The sequence below is a fragment of the Hyperolius riggenbachi genome, chromosome 6 (assembly GCF_040937935.1).
Source record: "Hyperolius riggenbachi isolate aHypRig1 chromosome 6, aHypRig1.pri, whole genome shotgun sequence".
NCBI classification, from domain to species: Eukaryota; Metazoa; Chordata; class Amphibia; order Anura; family Hyperoliidae; genus Hyperolius; species Hyperolius riggenbachi.
Window position 1 is genome coordinate 65,946,002 of NC_090651.1, and position 24,190 is coordinate 65,970,191.

Sequence of the window (24,190 nt, forward strand, 5' to 3'; positions counted from 1 at the left end):
TTATGAGAAATAGATAATACCACTTATTTGCTAAAACATCACATACCACAGACTCCGGCTGATGAGGAGCCATTATAAAACCAGACTTTAAAAGTTATTTTTTATGCTACAATTCTTTTTATTTATTGTGCTGGTGGATGAGTTTTAAATGCCACAATTCATTTTAGCCTATAACACCTATAACACATATTGGGCTTGATTCACTAAGACAAATAGCATGCCTTATCAGAGTTAACACGACTTATCAGCATCAACACGTTTTATCAGAGTTAACACACCTTATCAGAGTAGCATAGCAAGCGCTACGAACTTATGCCTGCTAATTAGCAATGACGAGTGCTCCATTTGTCCTGCCCTGAGCCCCTGCAGGTCCAATCACTTTAAAGGACATTATCCCCACACTTTGATTGGCCCAATAGGCTGGCTGTCACTTGACAGGACTTGACAGGCAGCCTATTGGGCCAATCAAAGTTGTGTTAACTCTGATAATGCGTGTAAACTCTGATAAGGCATGCTATTTGTCTTAGTGAATCAAGCCCCAGGTATGTAATCTACCTAAGTACTTTTAAAGGGAACCAGAGAGGATGCAATATACATACCTGGGGCTTCCTCCAGCCCCATACGCACGGATCGCTCCCACGTCGCACTCCTCCGCTGCCTGCATCAGCCGCCACCGGGTCCCGTCATTGCCGCGAGTCGGCAAGTCGACCGGCGGACGCGGCCAATTCTCCGCATCACAGGGTGATCTCCCCATACAGATACGCATGTGGCTGTTAACTGCGCAGCCGCATGCGTACATGTATGGAGGGAGCCCCTGTGATGCGGACAATTGGCCGCGTCCGCCGGAAGTGACGGGTCCGGTACCGGCGGATCCAGGAAGCTGAGGATGGCGGCGTGGGAGCGATTCAGGCTTATGGGGCTGGAAGAAGCCCCCGGTATGTATAAAATCTGTTTCTTTTTTCACCCCCCGTTCCTCTCTGGTTCCCTTTAAAGTCTGGTTTTACAATGTCCCCTCATCACCCAGAGTCTGTGGTGTGTAATATTTTAGCAAACAAGAGGTCAAAGGAGCTCTCCATGCTGGTGAAAGAAGCCATTCTGAAGCTGTGAAAATAGAAAAAACTCATCCAAGAAATTGCTACGATATTACCGTACTTGTGCCAAAATGTACCGTTTGGTACATACTGAGAAAGAAAGCAAACACTGGCTGAAGTGGTTAACTGAGTGTCTGGGAGCAGTGAAATTCTGCAAATTTTGGCAGTTCAGTTTGGTTTGGGGCATCTAGGTTATAAATTTGATCCCATAAGGTTTTGCTGTAGTGGTCTACCAGGCCTACTGGATTCCTTTATTACATGGCGTTTGGTCCCACTCCGATATGACCCCTAACCATCTATTTACAGTGAAAATGGACCTATTCCAATTTCTAGTCAGAGTCATTGTTGCTGCTGAGAGATAATTAGCTACATAGGAACATATTTGTTGACGGATTTGAACTACTGTGGTTGTCTTAATAAGGATTTGCAAGATCTTTCTACTTACCACGGCCTAACAGTTTTTACACCTATGTCAGAGAGGGACAAATGTAGAGTAGTTTAGTAAAGCAATCATCCTCCAGATTTATTGTTTTCTGCTGTCGCAGCAGTTGTACTAGCATTGGATTAATTGGATTAATTTAAAATATTACACTGAGCACCGCACTATTTATTCATGTAAGGCCACAGTTCTTTCATTACTGTCAGTGTCCCACCACAACTTTTTGTGACTGTTGATTGTGTGTTTACCCTCCAGAGCAGGTATTGTTGTGATCACTCTTGCTATGGGTGGCTGCACCGTTTATATGATTGTTGACAGATGAACCCTCAAGTCATGGGGTTCAGCAAAAGGGAAGAGGGTGAGAATGTGAAGGGGGAAACAGTGGCTCTAAAGCTATGCTGGTGCAGCCCATGACTAGTAACAGAAACAAGCATTTTTGTATCCGTAAGGTTCAAAACAAATGTCAGTTAAGTTCTGGTCTGGCTTTGGGTGAAAAGAACCTGGATGAAGATTGTTGTTGTTTCAAGTTAGCAACTCCACTGTTGTACAGATTTATTTGGGATCCAGAATCAGCATAAACCAATAATAATAATAGCAGCAATAATAGCCAGCGAAAAGAAGAGATTGCAATGTTTACAGTGCTAGGTCTCTTCCGCCATGAGATAAGCTGCACCATGCAGGTCATGACTCAGCTTGAAGCCACAACATTCAATTTTTCCACCATTCTTCACATTGATTGCAGCGTGTTTTGGTGAAAGTCTGCTTTAATCAGCATGAGTACTGGCAGACGACACAGAAATATTCCTCTATCTCTCTGTTGGGTGCTGGACGTACCCATTTGTGATCTTCCTTTCTCTGATTTTGCTTTCCTTCCTCTTCTCGGAGTCTCTAGTTTGTAGAGTCTTCCTGGTGCTGTTACCAGTTGATGATAAGGAGTAAACACAGGCTTGTCCGGGCCTTTCAGACAGAACACAACTCATTTTCAGAGTGCCAGTTAGACAGAGGGGGCTTGCTGATGGCGATTTGCGCGGCAGGAAGCCATTTCCCCTGACAGCTTGTGACAGGTCCTCTCTGATCATGACAGAGCTGCAATAGCAGGAAAGAAATGGAGAGTGATAAGGAATCTCAAAGTAAAAAACAAGGGGAAGTATGGTGGGCACCGGACGGTCAGTGTGTGACTGCAGCTTACTAGACTAAAGAAAAAATGCTAACAACTAAAAAAAATACAGGTTGTAACTGCATGAGATTCTTTGCATTCTGACAAATTCTATGTGTAAAATTTGTAATATGATCTACACAGTCAGGGCCGGTTTAAGCAACAATGGGGCCCCAGGGCAAAATAAACCTGCCCCCCCCCCCCCCCACATATACCCCGGAACAAAAATCGGCATTAAGGGATTTTTGCAGCTGGTATAGTCAGGGTGTGAATTCCCAATCGGTCAGAGCTCCACATTCTGGCTATCCCAGCCTGCATGGGGGACAAGGGGTTAAAAAGTTTCAGGAGGGGGGACCCCACATAATTTAAAAAAATAAATAAAAAAATCCCACACTCTAAACATAAAAAAAAAAATTGGGAAAATAGGAAAAAATGCCAGGGATCTTCATACAGCCATATTGCGGCTGTATAGCGATCCCTGGCCAAAGCGCTGCGGCTGCGTATGGACCCCCTGGAAACCCCGTCAGGAAATGTATTGCGCTTTCTTTTGATGCATGTAAAATTACACTACCGTTAGGTTTGCTACTAAAAGTGACATTTACCGCATTTAAAAGTATACTTTTTTCCTTCGAAACTTTAAATTCGATTCTCTCAAAAACTATAAGATCTTTTAGAAAAATTGTGTTTTCCTCTTATTCCTAATGATCTCCTTAACATATCCTGCAAATTTAGGGTTTATAGAATTTAAAGTGGATTTGCTATTAACCATTAAAGTCGGCAGGTTTTTAAATGTGTATTTTTTTTTCCTTTGAAACTTTAAAATCGATTTTCTCAAAAACTGTAAGGCCGATTTGAAAAATGTTTTTTTCCTCTTGTAGCCACTGGGGGCCCCTACAAGCTCTGGGGCCCTGGGGCAGCTGCCTCCTTTGCCTCTATGGTAGCGCTGGCCCTGTACACAGTGATGTAGCCAAGGAGCTCCAGTGACCTTTACCACCATAGCACCCTTGGTTGAAGGAGGCTCCCAGTGCGGTCTCTGCATTCTCTATTGCTAAAATGATTAGAGGTAGAAGTTCAGCAAGATAGCAAGGTTATTTCAGGAAATAGCTATGTCAGCCTCCATATCCCTCTCGGTTCAGGTGTGCTTTAAGATCCACAGAGGTTTCCAACTACCAATAATGAGAGGATCTGTATAAAAGTGCCATTTATGTGTAGCCTGATACAGGGGCATAACTAGAAATCGCTGGGTCCTCCTGCAAAACATTGGACAGCCCCCCCTCCCCCCAGCATACAGACACACTTGGGCCCATATGCAATTTGTTTTTTTCTCAAGAGTTTTCTCCTAGGTGATATTTTTAAACTTGTAAATAAAATGCCCTTTCAACCCCCAGCAAGCAAGAAAATATTTAAAATAGTTTTGATAGTACTCTTTTACCTTATTTTTGGGACCTTTTCAATTGCTGAGTGCTGGAAAATTAATTTAACCACCTTAGCGGTATGGACGCGCTCAGCTCGTCCATTACCGCCAGAGGGTGCCGCTCAGGCCCTGCTGGGCCGATTTTGATGAAATAAAAAGCAGCACACGCAGCCGGCACTTTGCCAGCCGCGTGTGCTGCCTGATCGCCGCCGCCCTGCGGTGATCCGCCGCGAGCAGCGGTGAAAGAGGGTTCCCCCAGCCGCCCGAGCCCTGCGCAGCCGGAACAAATAGTTCCGGCCAGCGCTAAGGGCTGGATCGGAGGCGGCTGACGTCCATGACGTCACTCCGCTCGTCGCCATGGCGACGAGGAAAGCCAAACAAGGAAGGCGGCTCATTGCTTTCCCAATTGCTTCCGCTAGTCTTGGGTTTAGACCAGGGATGTCAAACTCCAGTCCTTGAGGGCCCGGCCCCGATCCATGCCAGTGTTTAGGATGGACTGGGAAATGGAGGAATGCCTCTACTTGATGGACCACACTTTTCCTAATTCAGTTCCATCAATTAATTTGAGCAGTGCCAAAAACGTGTGAGGGCCCGGGCTCTTGAGAACTGGAGTTCGACATCTCTTATTTAGGCACTAGATACGTATTGACAAAAAATGTCCAGACTTGTCAGGTTCAGTTAGAACCATCGTGGTATTTATCATTATCCATTTATTGTTAGCACTTACCTTCAGATTTAATTGGATAAGCCTCAGGCTGGAAAAGGTCCTTTTATCTGTAATGATGAGGAATGGCTATGTGATGTCTTACCGATTGTATTTACTGCAAGACGGACTGTGTGTTATGTTTTCATAATAAAATATATAAAATAGAAAATGATGATTTCCGTTTATTTTGTCACCTTTCTGTTACAAAATGCGTAAAAAATTAGAAGATACAGTTTATACGATATCCACTCTTTATGTTGCCCTCAGCTGATATGGAGCCACGGAAGGTGACCCTGACAGTCAGCATCAACCAAGACGCCCATTTAGAAGCCAAACTGAATAAGATATCACATATGGATATAATATGGAAATATAATGGTAAGAATGGCATGCCATTAATTTTCACATTCTTCACTTCAGTTCAGGAACAGGAATCAAGATCAGGAGTTGTCCAGGCACTCAGCAACTCAGAGTTTTGGAGCTGAATAACTGACCTGGTCAGACCTTAAAGGGAACCTGTACTGAGTAAAATTATTTAAAATAAACACATGAGGTTACTTCAAATGAACATTACATAGTTACCTCAGTATCAGTCCCTCTCAGAAGCTCACCATTTGCTTCTGACAATGATCCCTTCCAGTTCTGACAACATTTTGTCAGAACTGAAATATATCAGTCGCTGTCAGTTATTTATCAGTTGCTGTCAAGTTACAGCGGAGAGGTCAACTGATGTGCCAAGTAATGTCCATGTTTCCCTATGGCTCAAGTGGGCGATGTTACAGTTTAACAGTGTGCTGCCCATGAAGCTGTTATGGGGTAACGGCCATTTTCAAAATGGAGGACGGAGAATTCCCTTGATCACAGGGAACAAACAGGACGCAGGAGAGGAGAAAGAGATTGATAAGTAGACTACACGGGAGGTAAGTATGACTTGAGTATGTTTATTTTGACTTTTCATTTTCAGTTCAGGTTTTCTTTAAAGTGGGATTGTCACCATAAAAATCAAATTTCAACAGCAACTAGTCTGTGTGTATTAAGTGATAACTTTTTCTGCTGTTATGGCTTGGAGCTATCACATACCTTAAGAACACTGGCCCTTTAATTGCCATTGCCAAACAGTTGCATGCTGGGTTTTTTTAATCTATAGTATATTCCTTCTTTTCCCTTTAGTTCTCTCTCCTTCTAATGACATAAGACAGTGCACTTCCTAGACCTCAGTGGGAGTGTCTGAAGACTCTGGGAGGAGGGCGGGTAACGATTAGCAAGAGGAGAAAAAAAGAGTGAGGGAGAAAATAATGTCAGGAGGTCTAAGGTACCCAAGATGGAAACTGTCTAGAATAGGATTCTCTGTTTTTCCTTTATAAAATTTACAGGAATCATAACATGGACAGTGCAATACATCTGTTATGTAAGTAGAACTAGTATTTATCTACTTATATATGTTTTTATTTCTATGTTAGCATGGGTGTCACTTGTTCTTTAAAGATACACCAAAGCCAGGAAAAATAAAATCTTATGCTTACCTATAGAGAGGGAAGGCTATCCTATTGAGCCTTCCCTGTTCCCTCTTCGTCCAGTCGTTCCAGCACTGTTACCCCCATTGCATGTATTCGACCAACTGGTCGAATACGTCTTTAGGACCCTTGGAAGGCTTCAGGAGCACTTGCGCTTGCTCATGCCCAATATGGAGCCACATGAGTGCTCCAAAGCCTTCCAAGGACTCCCAGAGGTGGCAGAACTTCACTGGAGGACAGCGGGGGAATGAGAACACTGAGAGGAGCAGAAAGGCTCAAAAGGACCCAGAGTCTTCCCTCCCAATAGGTAAGTATCAGACTTTTTTATCGCCTATCCCCCTAGTTTGGTGCTATTTCTTATTCTAGATATGAAGGCAAGCAAAGCAATAAAGAAAAGCAAGCAGATCCTCCAAAAACTGTACCTCTACAACCAATGTACAATATCTAAAGAGCTTTTATTGATACAAAATTAAGCAAGGGTAAATTATAAAAGAAAAAAAAAAAAACAATTGACAAGCAACAGGTACAGAATTATAAGGGTTGGGTGCAGGTCTGAAAAATTAGACCCACGGAGGGCATTAGGTCCGGTACCCGAAAGCACCTATGGGTTACCCAAAATGTAGGTCGGGTTGGGGTACCCGTTTTGATTTCATTGGGTTGCGGGTTGTGTGCGGTTAGCAGGTCTGCGGGTGGGAGCGGGTGCAGGTATCAGATTCACCAGAAAGCCGGTTGCAGGTCGGGTGCGGGTAGCAGGGCTCCGGGTGCAGGTCTGAAAAATTAGACCCGCGCAGGCCTCTAGTGTAAGTAAACCAATGGTGTTCATGAAGAAGAGTAGAAACAGTGCTAGGCCAACAAAACCCCAAACCACAGTGCAAAGAAATGTGTCTTTCAATATACTGTATTAGTTGTATGAATGGACCAGTGAGCAAATAAGACCTACGTGGCAGTGTGCACAGTACGGAACAATAGTGAGTGGAGCTCTTACTGGGCAATACAGGTAGGGGAGAAAAGTGTGTGCAGCCATCGCAATTCGTCCATCATGCGGCTTCTTCGGAGCAAGACATCAAAGGGAAGTGAGCCTGGTTATGTAAGGTAGAGTTTGTGGGTGGGTGGATTCCTCCAGGGAAGTAAACAGCATAGTAACCCAACCCCAAAGTAACCGAAAGCGGTCCTCTGATATTTAAAAACAAACCGGGTCAACTTATAACACAAATCCTATAAAGTACCACAATACAAAGTAGCAAACGAGGGTCCATCCGCCTACCATATCACTATAAATTAGCTTACATAGCTATATAATGAAAATACAATAGATGTAATACAATCTGTAGTCACAAGAAACAACAAAGCATAAATAAAGGATCACAAAAGAGCACCATCTTGTGTAACATTCAGGTACTGCATACTATTCCAAAACACCATATCAAAAATAGTATTTGAGGATGATAATTCATCAATATAGCCAAATCAGTCCAGTCTTACAAACTTAGACGATAGATGTGGATAGTCATTCATGGATAATATAAAACCTATAATTAAAAAAGATATATGCAAAAGGAAATAAATATATATGTTATAAAAAAAGGAAATAAATATATATGGTATAGCGTGAAACACAAAGGCATCCTACTAGCTGAAATAAAGCAATGACCAAAAAGAGGGGCATACTAAAAAAATGAGCATAAACATTTAATGGTACTAAAACTACAGATATACGTGGGGTATAAATGGGTAGATAAACTTGGGCCCTAGGTTAAAGCCAAAAACAGAATCAAGTCCAATAACAAACTGGACACATAAAGTAGATACAATATTGGCAATCAATAGCAAGTGTGTATCCATATCTACTTACTGGGCAAGGTAAACACCTTAAAAGGGGAGGGAGAAGACACCAAGAACACAAGAAGCATGCATCAAATCACAATGTAGTCGTAGACTTACTCAATAGACTATGGAAAGATAGAAACAGTGGCGTAGCTAAGGAGCTGTGGGCCCCGATGCAAGTTTTATATTGGGGCCCCCCAAGCACTCTATACATAACAATTGATACAGCGCACCAAAACCTGCCAAAGGCAAATACAGTGTCAGAGGTGCAAGAAGGGGGTAGGGAACAATTTGTTAATGATTACCACTATTCAAAGCATCTATAGAATTGATTATTATGAGCACAGGACCAATAGAGAGCTAATACTGTGTTTGAGGGATGAGCCTCCCGGGGCCCCTTTTGCCCAAGGGCCCCGATGCGGTTGCAACCTCTGCAACTCCTATTGCTACGCCCCTGGATAGAAAAGAGGAAGGTGAAGGAAAACTGGCAAAGGAGTGATCCAAGAGAGAACACATCCACTAATAACCATTAACAGAGAAGACATGAGAGAGACCCATACACATGGGCAAATTGCCGCCTCCCATCCCATAAACAATAGGTTAGTGATAGTGTGTGTGTGTGTGTGTGTGGGGGGGGGGGGGGCAATAGTCAAACACATGACCCGGTGGTCCCTACTCACAAAGGACCACACAGCTAGGCATACCTATTTAGTTCAAGAACCCCAAATCCCTGGGTTTCAATGAATCAAGGTCATGAATCCACCAAGTCTCATGTCTCAAAAGTGAAGGCAAACAAATCCGTGAAGCCACAAAATCAGGTGATGACTATTTCCATATTACCCTTTCCATTACAGGCACCTTTATACAGACAACATACAAGAATGAGGTGAATGATGATAAGATCGTCCAGCTCACACTCCACAATGTGCAGCAGAGTTCTGCGGGAGTTTACAGCGTTGGTTACTTGGGAGAAACACCTCTCTCTAATGCCTTCTTCAGACTGATTGTACGAGGTCAGGAAATACATCTGTGGTCTCTAAGGTTCCTGCTTTTGCCATTTTTTTTTAGCACTTTTTCTCATTTAGGTTCCTCTCTCCATACAGGTTGCCCAGAGAATAAGTGGGGTCCATCCTGCCAGAAAGATTGCCTAGAGTGTTTAAACGGTGGCGTGTGTCATGAAATCAGCGGAGAGTGCATCTGTGCCCCCGGATTCATGGGAACACGCTGTGAAAAAGGTAGGAAGCAATCATTCCGGTTCAATAACTTGAACATTTGCTGTCACAATAAATAAGCATTTATAAGGATCTGAATTGCCACTGAATTCGTTATGATCAGCTTTCTTGAAAACATAATTAGGAGCCCATACACTTGTATCTGTCTGAACAAACACTCCTGATAACAGGGTAGTGGAAACAGGAAAAGTTTAATGCTAGGTACACACTATGATAGTTTCCAATAGACGTGAACGGAAAACAATTGGAAATAGATCGGAAAATGATTGGCAATCGTTCGGAAATCAAATCGGACATGTTGGAAATAATCAATCTGACAGTAAATCTGCCAGAAATTCTGTGTACCTAGCATAAAAAGTCATTATTTCTGTGTGGGTACTGAAGAAACCAATGTTTACATCACACTGACATGGCTGCTGTTGACACATCACACTTAGAAATGTATTCACTAAATGTTGCTTGAATTTTATGGAAGAAAAGAGTTTTAAAAATTTTATTGAATTGTATTAAAGAGCAGAGAGCGTACAGTAGTTTTACCAGTACTGCCAACAGTTAGGTAGTGCACATTGCACAATTAGAGTGACCCACATTACCTTGGTAACATGTACATCATCAGTTTACCGCATGCTACGCAAGTTGTGTAGCGAGCGGTACCCTGTCAAATGTGGAACTGACGTAATGCAGGACAGGTCACATTCATTGTGCGATGTGCACTACCTAACTGTTGGAAGTACCAGTTACGGTAAATTGTGTGCTCTCTGCACTCTGCAGTTTTACTGACATGTAGTGAATACCCCCTTAGAATTGCATGCTTTAAACTGAAAAAAAGGACTTGACTCTAAGAAAGTTCTATTTACTATCACTGCTCAACTTACAGTTAGAGGGAATATGAAGTGAAAATGAACTTGTGATATAATGATTTGTATGCGTAATACAGCTAAGAAACATCAGTAGCACAGAAATGAGAATCATATTGTTTCCAGTACAGGAAGAGTTCAGTTCAGTTGTTATCTATGCAAAAGTGCTTCTCTGAGCTCTCCAACCAAGCTTGGTCGGCTACAGTGCTGTTTTCTGAAGCACTTATCTCAACCTGTATCTCACTGTTTCTTGTTTGTTTAAAGTTTTACTGCTGGAAAGTTCAAAGGGTCATTAGCTCTCTTCTGTTTCATAGTTTAAAATAAAGAGTGTAGTAAACTGAATGATGCAGTGTTATAAAAAAAAAAAAAGCTATATAACTGAAAATAAAAATATGAGAATCTTTTCTTTGCTACTAATGTTGTATGAATTATCCATACTACACATACAATTCATTATATCATAAGTTTTTTTTTCACTTCAGTGTTACTTTAAAAATCTCTGTGATGCGAAGATTGTTTACTGAATTTCTACCATTTAAATCTAAAACATTGTTAAGCAATCAAAGATGGCCGACGGCATGTGACTCATTGTTAAGTTTATTTTCATGTCAGGCTTGCTTTTAAGTGAAAACTGGCAGTAGGTCTTTCAGAGTGAGCAATGAGTATTTTGTTTTTCAGCGTGCCGAGAGGGGAATTTCGGTAGAAACTGTCAGGAGACGTGTAAGAGGGATCATGGATGTAAAGGGCTCACCTTCTGCCTTCCGGACCCTTATGGATGTTCTTGTGGCAATGGCTGGACTGGTGCCCATTGTCAGACAGGTATAAAATTCAACTTGAGGCCCTCCTTATTTTAAGTAAGCTGCTAACGCTTGGTTCACACGCCCAGTTGTGGCGTTTTCACTGTAACACTGTCAATTCAACTGAATAGATGGTGCTTTTTAAATGTTGGTACTGGCTTTTCCTGTCATTCTGCAGCCACCACGCTCAATCCCATCGTCTCATATTGGCTCATTTAGTGTAGCGTCCAGGATCGGCTAACTGGGGTGCTTCCGTGTTCCCCCAGGGTCAAAATGCGATGTGACAATCTGAACGTTAAGGAGCGATGCCAAACACTTTTCTGCACACTTGCAAGGAAGCATTTGGCATTGGCTAAACAAGACATGCTCCGACGTCCCCATCTGAACTGGCCCATTCAAGACCTTCCATTCCACAAAAATGCTTGGGTTCTTGTGTCACCCTTATAAGCCATCATTTCAGGGTCAGCCTTCTTCTGACAATGTTAAAACATAACAATCGGAAGTACAGAGATTTTTTTGCAAATATAAGTGTCATCAGATACATTAATTTCAAGGGATCTTGAAAGGATTGTGAGGTATTTATGGCAAATAAATAGGACTCTTGGTTTACTTATAGCGAAATATAACCCAGAATTTCTACTTTGCTCTAAAAGATTATTTACAGCATATAATATACTAACACAATGCTTTTTTTTTTTAGTAAAACATCATTCAAAGGGTTACATCACAGGGCTGACTCTTTCTTCTGCAGGGAGAACCCGCATCCAATCTGCTTATAATCTTATCTTGTGTACACATTCTTTACTTGATGCATTAATGTAAACATTCTCCGGCTGTGCAGAACCTTAGCTGATTAGTGCTGAAGTGAAAAACAGATCAGAAATAACTGCTGGCAGCATTTACAACAGAATGACAACAGTTATAAATAAAATGCACCAGCAGCTTAGTAAATTAACTGAACTTTGGGAAGTTATAATATCTAAATGAATATTAATACTTGTGCACAAAAGCAAATATGATAATTGTATGGGTTATAAAAAGTAGGAAAACACATTTTTGATGAAAATTTTGTCAGAGTTTTAAACCGCTTTAATGCTCACATAGACTCAGGCTGACATGGAACGTTTTTTACAGACCCTATCCTTTTCACTGTATGTTGCTGGAGCCTGGAAACAGATAACTGTATGTTACTGAGCGGGGGGGGAGGGGGGCACTCAAAGGGGCAGAGGGATTCCCAAGGGAGGCCAGAGCCCCAGTGTGCCCTTGTGTAGTGCCGCCATTGTAAGAAATACCAGTTAACTGGTATTGCTTAAAAGGAAATAAATATGGCAGTCTCTGTATCCCTCTCACTTCAGTTGTCCTTTAACATGCTGCGCACCGCAGATTTCCCTGAAGATACTAGTATAGAGAGTTGGCACAGGGGACTGCAGAGCTGCAGTACCATGCAGGTGAGACATCCTCTGGCTATTAAGTGTCCTTGGCAAGGTTCTGTACTTAAAGTGAATGGGAACCGCATTTAAAAAAAATGAAGCAAATACTTACCTAGGGAGAGGGAAGGCTCTGGGTCCTATAGAGCCTTCCGTCTCCTCTCTCGGTGCTCTCTATCCTGTGCTGGCTCCCCCCCCCCCCGTTTCAATCCCCCGCCGAAAGGGTATTTGGAAGTCTTTGTGAGCCATGTCCTCCCAAAGACTTGCGGCTCCATGCTGCACAGGCGTGAGCATGCAAGAGAGCGTGCTTGCGCAGGTGCAGTACAGGGCCGCCCTTCTTCAGGAGCACTCGGGCTCCCTGAAGACTTCTGAAGCCTCCTTCAGCCGGATAAAGCAGTATTTGACTAATTTAGTCGAATACTGCTACCGGGGCGAGCCAGCACCAGATTTAGGGGACCAGGAGAGGAGCCGGAAGGCTCTATTGGACCCAGAGCCTTCCCTCTCCTTGGGTAAGTATCTGTCTCATTTTTTTAAATGCGGTTCCCATTCACTTTAACAAGAATGCCTGAAGAATACATTGATACAGTCATAGCTTATTATTGTAGTGCAGATGAGATGCATATTTTAATTCATCCAAATTATGAATAAACTGTGTATTTCATTCCTTTATTTTTAAAAAAAATTTTTTATATTTTGGCAGAGTGTCCTTCTGGCAGGTATGGGGCAAACTGTGCCCTGAAGTGTGATTGTAAGAGTGGAGGCTCCTGTAACAGGTTCAGTGGCTGTGTCTGTCCCAATGGCTACCATGGTCAGCACTGCGAGAAATCAGGTAATGTCTCCCCTCTCTGGCCATATCGGGTACTGGGTAAGAGCTCTGCCTCCACCACAGGAGATCACAGTTCAAACCTTGTCACTTTTCTCCTTCTGTACCTGTGTGACATATGGATTTGTATTCATCCTTAGACTGACAGCTATTTTGTAAAAAGTGCACAAAAGTATAATCTTTGTTTGAATTGTGTTTATGAAATGTCTTGCCCAAATCTACATCTACGTGTACCAAAGTCCACAGGGATGTCATTAAGGTGCTAAAATAGCCTTGCGATCAGTCATGCTCAGGCATCAGGGTCTTAAAATACCCAACAGGATGGATGCCCGAGGAAGACTGATTGGAAGCAACAGTACGTACTTAAAGAGGAACTGTTGCAAAAACCTTAAAATTGAAAACACATACAAATGAGAAGTACATTTCTCCCAGAGTAAAATGAGCCATAAATTACCTTTCTCCTATGTTGCTGTCACTTACAGTAGGTAGTAGAAATCTGACATTACCGACAGGTTTTGGGCTAGTCCTTCTCTTCATGGGGGATTCTCTGCATAACCTTTATACTTTATAAAGACATTCCTTAAATGATTAATACAAAGATGCTGGCCAGCCTCCCTGCTTACTGCACACTATTTTGGCAGTTGGACGGAGCGACTGCAATTCACTAAGTGCATTCAAAAATAAAGAAAACCTTGAGAACCCCCTATGAGAAGATGGGCTAGTCCAAAATCTGTTGGTAATGTCAGATTTCTACTACTTACTGTAAGTGACAGCAACATAGGAGAAAAGAAATGTAAGGCTCTTTTTACTCTGGGAGAAATGTGCGACTTATTTGTATGTGTTTTAAATTGTAAGATTTTCGCAACAGTTCCTCTTTAACGGTCGTTGGTTATCAGCCGTTTAACTGAGGTGACATGAGATAGACATGTGTGTGCACAGTGCCTAGCAAACAAATAACTATGCTGTGTTCCTTTTTTCTTTCTTGGCCTGAAAGAGTTAAACATCAGGTATGTAAGTGGCAGTTCCTGTCTGAGTCAGGACAGGGTCAGACTACAATGTGACCCTCACTGATACGAAATTACAACTATAAAACACTTTCCTAGCAAAAAATGGCTTCTGACAGCAGGAAAGAGATCAATAGTTCATAGATTTTATCTCTGGCATACTTCAATGAATGTGTCATTGAGCAAAAACAATAAAACAGTAAAAACTTAAAAAAGATTTAAATATAAAATAAAACTGTGGAATATCTTAAAAAGTCATTTTAGGAGAAGGAGGATAGATACAATTATTTATTTCATTAGTTTATTTTCACCTTGGGTATCCTTTAAGATCAGGCCTATGAGTATTATATCCACTCCATTTAAAAAAAAAATTCTAACAAATGAAGAACAACATAGCTACATGTAATGTCATTTAAAGGATACCCGAACTGAAATGTGACATAATGAGATAGATGGGTATGTACAGTGCCTAGCACACAAATAACTATGCTGTGTTCCTTTTTTTCTTTCTCTGCCTGAAAGAGTTAAATATCAGGTATGTAAGTGGCTGACTCAGTCCTGACTCAGACAGGAAGTGACTACAGTGTGACTCTCACTGATAAGAAATTCCCCTTTTTTACCTCTTTCTTGCTCTCAGGCGCCATTTTCTGCTAGGAAAGTGATTTATAGTTGGAATTTCTTTTCAGTGAGGGTCACACTGTAGTCACTTCTTTTCTGAGTCAGGACTGAGTCAGTCACTTGCATACCTTATATTTAACTCTTTCAGGCAGAGAAAGAAAAAAAGGAACACCGCATAGTTATTTGTGTGCTAGGCACTGTACATACACACGTTTATCTCATTATGTCACATTTCAGTTCGGGTATCCTTTAAGTTTTCTTTACTGATTCTTCTTATTGCAGATCATCTTCCTCAGATCATTGATCTTCCATCCAACGTGGAGTTCAACCTGAATTCCACAGCTGTGCTCTCATGTTCCGCGTCTGGAAACCCCAAGCCAGTCCTGGAGAGCATAGAGCTCCGGAAACCAGACGGCTCAGTCCTAACGGTAAGTCATTCCTAACCATTTTCTTATTAGTTGTTAAACTGACACAGATGGGCCAATCTTCAGAAATGGGCAATGTGGCTCCAGCAGATAGAAGGGCATAGAAGGGCTGCAAAACACTACTCAGACAGTCTTAAAAGTCAAAGTGGACTTCCGCTGTAAATTCTAAAGTGAAGAAGAGCCAGAATGACACTAACACTGTTCCCCCTCTTTTGTTATACTTAGTGCAGACTGACTCCTTCATTAAGCAACAGGGAAGCATTGTGGCAGTTCTGGAAGGCCACTGTAATGAAACATACTGTGGGTGGGTCTGCACTACTTCTCTCTTCACCTCTGCTACCTGTGATAGGCTGGCTCAGTGGCACAGGTAGAAGCTGAGTATCCCTCAGACAACACTATGAGGCATCTCCCACCCACAGGCGACACCATTTCTTAGAAATCTCTGCAAAAACAGAATACTGCCATGGCAGTTTTTCAGAAAAGGGGTGTGGATAACCAACAAGACCTATATTTTATTGCACCAGTGGTCAATTTCTAGACATTTTTCCCTTCTGCTTTGTTATAACTCCTGCTACATGTGCCCATAGTGGGTTTTTTTTTTTGCATTGGAGGTTCACTTAAAGGCAAAAAGTTATTTATTTTGGCAAAATGTAAAAAAACTAAAAATAGTTCAGATGGGACATCCGCCACAGCATATATAAGAAGAAAAGAAAAACAGGTCACTCAACAACTATCTCAGCTTGTGTACCAAGCCCACAACTTAGTTTATCTCTGTGGTCACCGTTTTGAAACTACTAGCTTAAGGGCTTCCCTAGCCTTACTAGTCTTACACTGGTAGCCTGCCATGGGCCTAATGGAGATTGTTGCCACCCCTCTTTTTTATTTCTCTAAAATCTTTCAGTCAATTTTCAAGGTACTTTTTTTTCATAGCTACAGATCCTTTGTAGTTATATATATAATGGGCCAGATGCAGTAAACTGCGTAAAGTTGCCATTTTACCGGTGGAGCACTGCCTGTTAACATGCTAGCGCAATTCACATGCTAATGCAGTAATACTGTACGTGTGTTGCTATAGTAACGCGCGGCATAAAGCACGTTACCATAGCAACACACACTTTACTGCAGTAGCGCTCGTGGTGCTAACGGGTTAATAGGCAGTAATCCATCGGCACTGGCAGTAGTAATGGTTAAATTGCTGTGGGCTCCCTCACAACTTTATGCAGTTTAGTGCATCTGGCCCAAATGATGGCAATAAAACAGTAGTAAGAAAAAAATACTTTTTGTCGCAATAAAAGTCTTTTAAGGAAAATGTTAGACAGTTGCACTGCACATACTACCATTACCACCACAAAATATATTATCACGTTACAGATATGTTAGGCTTACAAGCCGGACTTTGATGATGCTGCCTATATATGTTATAAATAACTCCTCTCCAGATATAAACAATGATGTCACTGGGCTACAAATGTTAATAATAATCATTTTTCTCTGTCTTCTGTTTTACCCTTATCCTCTTTCTTTCTCCTTTATCTTAATTACCCTCTCTGTTCCCTCTCATTTCTTCATTTGCGCTTTTATTCCCCCATCTCTTTACCTCTCACCCTTACCACATCCACAGGCCACGAATGCTCTTCTGGTTGCAGATCGCAGCACCTGCACCTTCACTGTGCCTTCCGTGACTCTGAGCGACAGTGGACTATGGGAATGCCGCGTGTCTACCAGTGGTGGGCAGGACTACCGTAAATTTCGTGTGTATGTCAAAGGTGAGCCTATTCATTCTTCCTGCACTGGAGCAAAAGCACAGGCTAGACTATTAGAGGTCAAACCTCCAAATGCTCGCTTTCAGAATTACAAAGGATCTGGTTATGGAGACGAACATTCAGGCCCAGTCCGTCCATGATGCCAAGTGAGGCGACTTCCTCAAGCGGCAGAAGTCTGGGGGCAGCACCAGGCAGAAACAGGAAGTGAAGAGAGTGCCTGGCCAACCTATACTGGGGGCAACTGTACCTGGCTAACCTATACTGGGAGCAACTGTACCTGGCTACCAATACTGGGGGCACCTATACCTGGCTCCATACCTATACTGAGGTTTTTTTGGGGGGGCTCACCGCAGCTGTAATGTGCGGTGCAAATTGTCGGGTGCTGTGTGATTGCTCCAATTTGGGGGCAGGGGAGCGCCTCCTAAAAAAGTTTGCCTCAGGCAGCAAACAGTCTAGAACTGGCCCTGCGAGCATGCGCCGAGTTGTTGAATCCTGTGGCTACACAGCTAAATTTGAAATCCTCGGGGCAACATAAATAGATCTGGGATTATCATATGCTAAATAGAGAGAGAACAATATACTATTTATTAAATGCAAAAGTGATTTACTCAAAGTTTGAAAGGGATGACCTTGAGTCTTTTGGAATAAAGTATGAGCTGTAGAGTTAACGATTGTAGGAATAATGTCACTCTGAGGTACCACAGTATTGCTACAAACAACTACTGTTTCAAGCAGTCCAGACCCAAATCTGACGGCAGAAAGGACATGGACAGGGCAACAGGGAATATCAATGCTGGCCAGTCTCATTACAGGGTAGCTGTAACCAGTAACCACTTACCCACCATTCTATGCAAACACCTGAAGTTCATGCTCCTTATGTTTCTTCCAGCCCAACATTAAACAAGGATGAAAGCACCTGCCAGCCATTAGATGTCCGGCACACTGATATTGTTTGAAATGTTATGGTTAAAGGACAACCGAGGTGACATGTGACATGATGATATAGACATGTGTAGTGCCCAGCATAGAAATAACTAGGCTGCTTTTCTTTCTCTGCCTGAGAAGAATTAAACATCAGGTGTGCAAGTGAAGTTTCTGTTTGGGTCAGACTGGGTCACACTATAGCATAACCCTTACTAATAAGGAATTACAGCCATAAAATACTTTCCTGTCAGTAAATGGCTTCTAAGAGCAGGAAAGAGATAAAAAGGGTTAATAATTCATAGATTTGAGCTCTGGCCTACTTCAACGAAGATGTCATTGAGCAGCAGAGACAATGAAACAGTAAAAACATAATAACTAGATTTAAATATAAAATAAAACTGTGAGATATCAAAAAAGTCATTTTTAGGGAAAGGAGAATAGATACAATTGCTTTTCTCATCAGTTTATGTTCACCTTGGATGTACTTTATACTTTAAGGAAAGAAAGAAAAGTGAAACAGACAACCACAAAAACAAATCTGTTTCCAACCTTCGTATAAAAGACTGATTCATACTCACAAAGCTGCTGATCTTCACTGTTTGGGTTTTCATGAAAACAATGCAAAGAATTTGAATGTCAGGATAAATATACATAAAAATATACATAACGTTTTCATTTATTTTGTCAGTGCCTCCAACACCCCTGGAGCCGCCACATCTGCTAGAGAAGCGCAGCAAGCAACTCATACTAGCGCCACTTCATCGCTTTTCTGGGGATGGGCCCATCTCATCCATCAAACTGCTTTATAAACCCAAGGATGCTAACTCTGACTGGAACAGCATAGTAGGTGAGCAGAAAACTAAACAAACTCATGACCTTTTCTAGTATCAAAGCTAAATCGACTTTCAGGCCTCATTCACAGTGGGACGTTGCATTGTAATGTGACGTTAAATGTGACGCAGTGAAAATAATGTAATAAAAGAAAAGTGCTTCATTTTTACAATAATTATGTATAAATGATTTTGTCAGTGTTTACCCTTTGTAAAAGCTTTCCTCTCCCTGATTTACATTCTGACATTTATCACATTTTGACCGCTGCCAGGTGATGTCACTGGAAGTAGCTGCTGCTTGCTTTTTTGGCAGTTGGAAACAACTGTAAACAGTTATTTCCCACAATTCAACGAGGTTCACAGACAGTAAACTGCCATGGTCTTCAGTTTCCTGTGGGAGGGGTTTCACCACAATATCAGTATTGCAGAACCCCCGGATGATCCGTTTGTGAAATGGAATAGATTTCTCATGTAAAAGGGGGTATCAGCTACTGATTGGGATGAAGTTCAATTCTTGGTAACAGTTTCTCTTTTTTTTTTAACAGTCAATTTTTATTGGTTTTTAAACATAAAATAAGTACAACACTGGTGAATAGCACCAGAACATTGATCCCCCCCACCCTAGCCATCCCCCCCTCGCCCTAGCCCATCCCCCCCCCCCCCACCCCACCCCACCCTGAGTGCATCACGTCGACAAGGGAGTTTTGCAGGTGAACAAGGGGTCAACCCACTGCTGTGCAGTAATCTCGAGTTATTTAACCATTATCAGGTGTGTGAGAGGACATGTATTCAGACCATTGAAGCCAAATTTTTTCAAATTTCAGGGGACATTTCCTGTTAAGGTAGGTTAGTTTGTACCAGACCATGGCTTTATTGATTCTCTTGAACCAGGGATTCTTAGAGGGAGGTTGGTCAGAAAACCATTTAAAAAAGAGTTCTCGCCGAGCATACAAACATAGGATCTTGACCAGTATAATCTGATGATTGGAAAGCGTGGCATCCGTGTAGAGACCCAGGAGAAGGGATTTGGGATCAACCACTATCCTTTCACCCATGACTTCCGTTATAGTTTTAGCTACCATGCACCAGTATGTTTGTATCTTGTCACAGGACCATACCATATGAAAAAAGTCGCCCTCCATCCTCTGACACTTAGGACATAGATCGGACCTTTCTGGGAAGAATGCATGCATTTGAGTAGGGGTGCGGTAGGTTCTATATATCAGTTTGAGATGTAGGAATTTATCTGTAGCTGATATTGTAACCCCCTCCATACTGGACAAGACCTCTTCCCACTCACTATCCGTCAGGGGCCCCACCTCCACCTCCCACTTGTCTCTCGCCTTAGCCAGCCTGGGTGTGGACTGGGGAGTTAACCTAGAATATATTTCGGATAAAGGTCTCTCTAGGTGCTGTCTCATAAGAGAGGCCTCTATGCGATCCGACTCCCAGGTCCAACGACCAGGGAACTGTTTTTGCCAGGCATGCCAGATTTGATGGTAGCGGAAAAGCATATGATTTGGTAGACCATATTTAGATTGTAATTGAACAAATGAGAGTAGGGTGCCTGAAGGAGCAAGATGTGATACTTGCTTGATTCCTTTGCTCGCCCAGACCTGAGGGTCCGGGATGCTGGTGAAGTGGGGGAGGTTTGGGTTGCCCCAAATAGGAGTATATGGGGAGAGGGTACCCGGACCCCGCCGCCCGGCCCTACTGACCTCCCAGGCTTTGATAGTGGTTTTCATAGGGGTTGTAATTAAGGAGTACCTATTGACCCCCCTAAAGGGGAGGTTTGTGAGGGCCTCAAAGGACCCCACAACCGCAGCCTCCAGGACCACCGCTGTATTGCGTTCGTCCTGGGAGAACCACCAGTGAATGGTCACCAGGAGAGAGGCCAGAAAATATTTCCTAAGATTTGGGAGGGCTAAGCCTCCACCATCTAGAGGAAGCTGCAGGGCGGAAAGCGAGAGACGCGGAGCACCCCCCCCCCCCCAAATAAAGCTGGATGTGATGGTGTCTACCTTGCGAAAGAAGGCCAGTGGGATCCAAACTGGGGATTGCCTGAGCACATAGTTAAATCTCGGCAGAAATAGCATCTTAAAGAGGTTCACCCGTCCCACGACTGAAAGCGGAAGTGATTTCCAGGCTTGGGCCTTACGAGCATAGTGGTCCAAAACTGGTTGAACATTGAGTGCAACGTAGTTTGTAAAGTTCCTGTCTATTATGATGCCTAGGTATTTAAAGCGAGACACCCAACTAAGCAAGGGATGAGAGGGCTGGGAGATTACTTCTTGGTCTATGGGAAAGAGAAGGGACTTATCCCAGTTGATGCGGATTCCGGAGTATACTCCAAACGTATTGAGAATCTGCAATGCTGCTGTTAAAGATGGGCCCGCGTCATTTAGGAATAAAAGCATGTCGTCCGCGTAGAGTGCCACCTTCTCGACCAATCCCCCCACCCGAAGCCCCACCACCTCCTCCGCTAGGCGGATTTGGATAGCTGCAGGCTCTATTGCAAGCGCGAATAAAAGAGGGGACAGGGGGCACCCCTGGCGGGTTCCCCTGCGGAGTGGGAATGGGTCGGAAGTTATATCATTGGTTTTGATTCTAGCGACCGGGGAATCGTACATCAGCCTAACCCAATTAATGAATTTTTCTCCTATCCCATAGAGGTGGAGAGCTTCCCAGAGGTACGGCCACTCAACCGAGTCGAACGCCTTTTCGGCGTCAAGCGTTGCCACGACCCTGTTCCCTGTATCATCACTAGGGAGAGATAGGTGTGTATGGAGTCTCCTCAGGTTAATGTCCGTACCCCTGGTGGGCATGAATCCAGTCTGATCTGGGTGGATAAGTGTCTCAATAACCTGGGCCAGTCTTCGGGCCAAGATTTTGGCTAGTATTTTTATATCTACATTAAGTAGGGAGATTGGTCGATAGGAGGCACAGCGGGTAGGGTCCTTCTCTTTCTTAGGGATCACCACTATGAGGGCTGTTCTCATTGAGTCTGGTATTGGGCATTCGGCTTGCATAGAGTTATATAGTTCAGCCAGAATTGGGCTTACCTCTGCTTTGTATAATTTATAATATTCTACGGGAATGCCGTCCAAACCTGGCGTTTTACCTGTTTGCATACTAGAGATGGCCATTTCAACTTCAATTTCCGTGATATCCCCATCCAAGATTTGTTTTTGTTCCGCTTCCAGTCGTGGGAGGGGGACCCCCCCCAGGTATTCCATGAGCTCGGGCAGAGTATAGTGGGCTCGGGAGGAGTAAAGATTGATATAGTATTCTCTGAATACTTTGTTGATATCAGGGGGGGTGGTATAAGCCACACCTGTATTATCTAGAATAAGTGGTATGCTAGTTTTGGGTGTTTGGTCTCTAGCTAGCCATGCCAGTAGGCTACCACATTGGTTGCCTTGCTCAAAAATACGGTGCGTTTGTCTAAGAAGAAATTTCCTGGTCAAATCCACCTCCATTAGGTTTACCTTCCCTTGGGCCGACTTCCACTGTTTGAAACCGTCTGGGGATGGGCGATTGGTGAATACAGCTTCCTTAGTTTTGGCGTGGTCAATTGCTTGTGTGAGTGCGGCTTTGCGAGTGTCCCTGACCTTTTTTATAGAAGACCTGTAAGCCCCCCTGATATATGCCTTAGAGGCGTCCCAAACCACATCTTTCGAGCATGTGTCCCTGTTTGTGTGCCAGTATTCTGACCAGGCAGTGTGTACCTCCCTTCCCACCTCCTCGTCCTGGATCCAGTACGAATATATCCTCCATGTGGTGAGGGACCTCGCATTCCCCGTGACCAGGAACAGCATAATAGGAGCGTGATCTGATATGGCCCAGGGAAGGCGGTCAATGTCCCCCAGCAACGGGAGCACATCCTGAGACACAAAAAAGTGATCCAGTCTAGACATAGTGTGATATGTTGAGGATTGGCAGGTGAAGCCTTGTGCCGAGGGGTGTTTCCACCTCCAGGCATCGGTTAACGAGAAAGCATCCGCCCAGTTACGGAGATCGGGGGAGTATCTGCTCCCCGCGGAGGTTCTGTCAGAGGGCTGCATTGTAAGATTGAAGTCCCCAGCTACTATCACCTTGGCTGAAGGGTATTTGGCTATAAGTGGCATGAGTTCGTAAAGGACAGTAGAGTCGGCCGGAGGAGGAAGGTACACACTTACGATTACATATTCAATTCTATTAAAGTTAGCGTGTAGAAGAACAAATCTGCCATGTGGGTCGGTCTTAACCTCAAGAGTCTCGTATGTCAAATTTTTATTGATGAGAATACATACACCCCTGGAATAGGAGGAGTAGGTAGCATGATAATGCGCCGCGATCCAAGGCTTCTTAGCTGTAAGGATACGGCTACCCTGGAGGTGTGTTTCCTGCAGTAAGCAGATCTGGGGTTTGTGTTGTTTTAGATAATTAAAGATAAGTGAGCGTTTTATTTTGTCATTTAGACCTCGCACGTTCCACGTAAGGAGAGAGAGCCTTTGGTTGTCAGACATACCTAAGGTGCATAGAAATTATTTGAGACAGTCGGGGCGAACCCCCTGGCAGATTTATTCCTGTACGACGCAATGCACTCATAGTTCCCCAGTAAACCCTCCCTGTATTCCCCCCCCAACATGAGAATACTTTATCCCTAAAACCCCCAAAAATAACTTGCATGTCAAGATGTCAGTTCGGCTTCACTCCGAACAATAGCATACCGTATAACACATACTGACTACTAACAGCTCTAATACTTAATAGTGCAACAAGCTACAGGCATAACACAGATTGATAGGTTGGTTCCGTAATAAGGTTAGGATATGCAAGCAATCGGACACATTGCAGCTACATAGATGTGTTCTTTCTGGCAGCCTAGAGCGACCGCGTGGGGCAGCCAGATGAGGCCCCGATTGGGCGTATAAGGAGTGTTCCAGTCCCCATAGCCCCAATTGGGCGGCGGAGATATCAAGAAATAAAAAATAAAATATCGTAACATAGGTGTAGAAGTCCCCATTTCAGAGCCTTTAGGAGGTAGGTGCAGGTAAAAAGAAAGCAGGCATCTCCCACAATGGCGGCCAGCGCCCGGCCATATGTCAAGCCTGGAGGCCCAGCCTGCCCGGGTAATTCTAGCAGGGAGCTAGACTGGGACCTGGGTCTTGAAATCTATCAGGCCGGAAAAAGAAAGAAAGGAGCAACAAAACAAAAAATATGTAGGCGTATAGTACTTATCCTGGTTGGGCCTCCAGCCACGAGGCAACCTCCTCTGGAGTAGCAAAGATGCGAACCGTCTCGCCATCCTCCACGCGTAGTTTGGCCGGGAAGATGGTAGCATACTTTATCCCCTTGTCTCGG

The 24,190-nt window shown here is 43.3% G+C and overlaps 1 protein-coding gene across 3 annotated transcripts in view; it reads left to right on the forward strand.

The window, feature by feature from the left end:
- TIE1 (tyrosine kinase with immunoglobulin like and EGF like domains 1) overlaps positions 1 to 24,190 on the forward strand; it is a 78,005-nt gene that overhangs the window by 22,663 nt on the left and 31,152 nt on the right. For all 3 annotated transcript variants that reach the window (XM_068239428.1, XM_068239430.1, XM_068239429.1), the window contains exons 3-10: positions 5,074 to 5,184; positions 8,999 to 9,157; positions 9,248 to 9,379; positions 10,912 to 11,052; positions 13,158 to 13,286; positions 15,185 to 15,330; positions 16,949 to 17,093; positions 18,703 to 18,861. In XM_068239428.1, the coding sequence (XP_068095529.1) occupies positions 5,074 to 5,184; positions 8,999 to 9,157; positions 9,248 to 9,379; positions 10,912 to 11,052; positions 13,158 to 13,286; positions 15,185 to 15,330; positions 16,949 to 17,093; positions 18,703 to 18,861 (1,122 nt within the window). The remainder of the gene's footprint in view (positions 1 to 5,073; positions 5,185 to 8,998; positions 9,158 to 9,247; positions 9,380 to 10,911; positions 11,053 to 13,157; positions 13,287 to 15,184; positions 15,331 to 16,948; positions 17,094 to 18,702; positions 18,862 to 24,190) is intronic.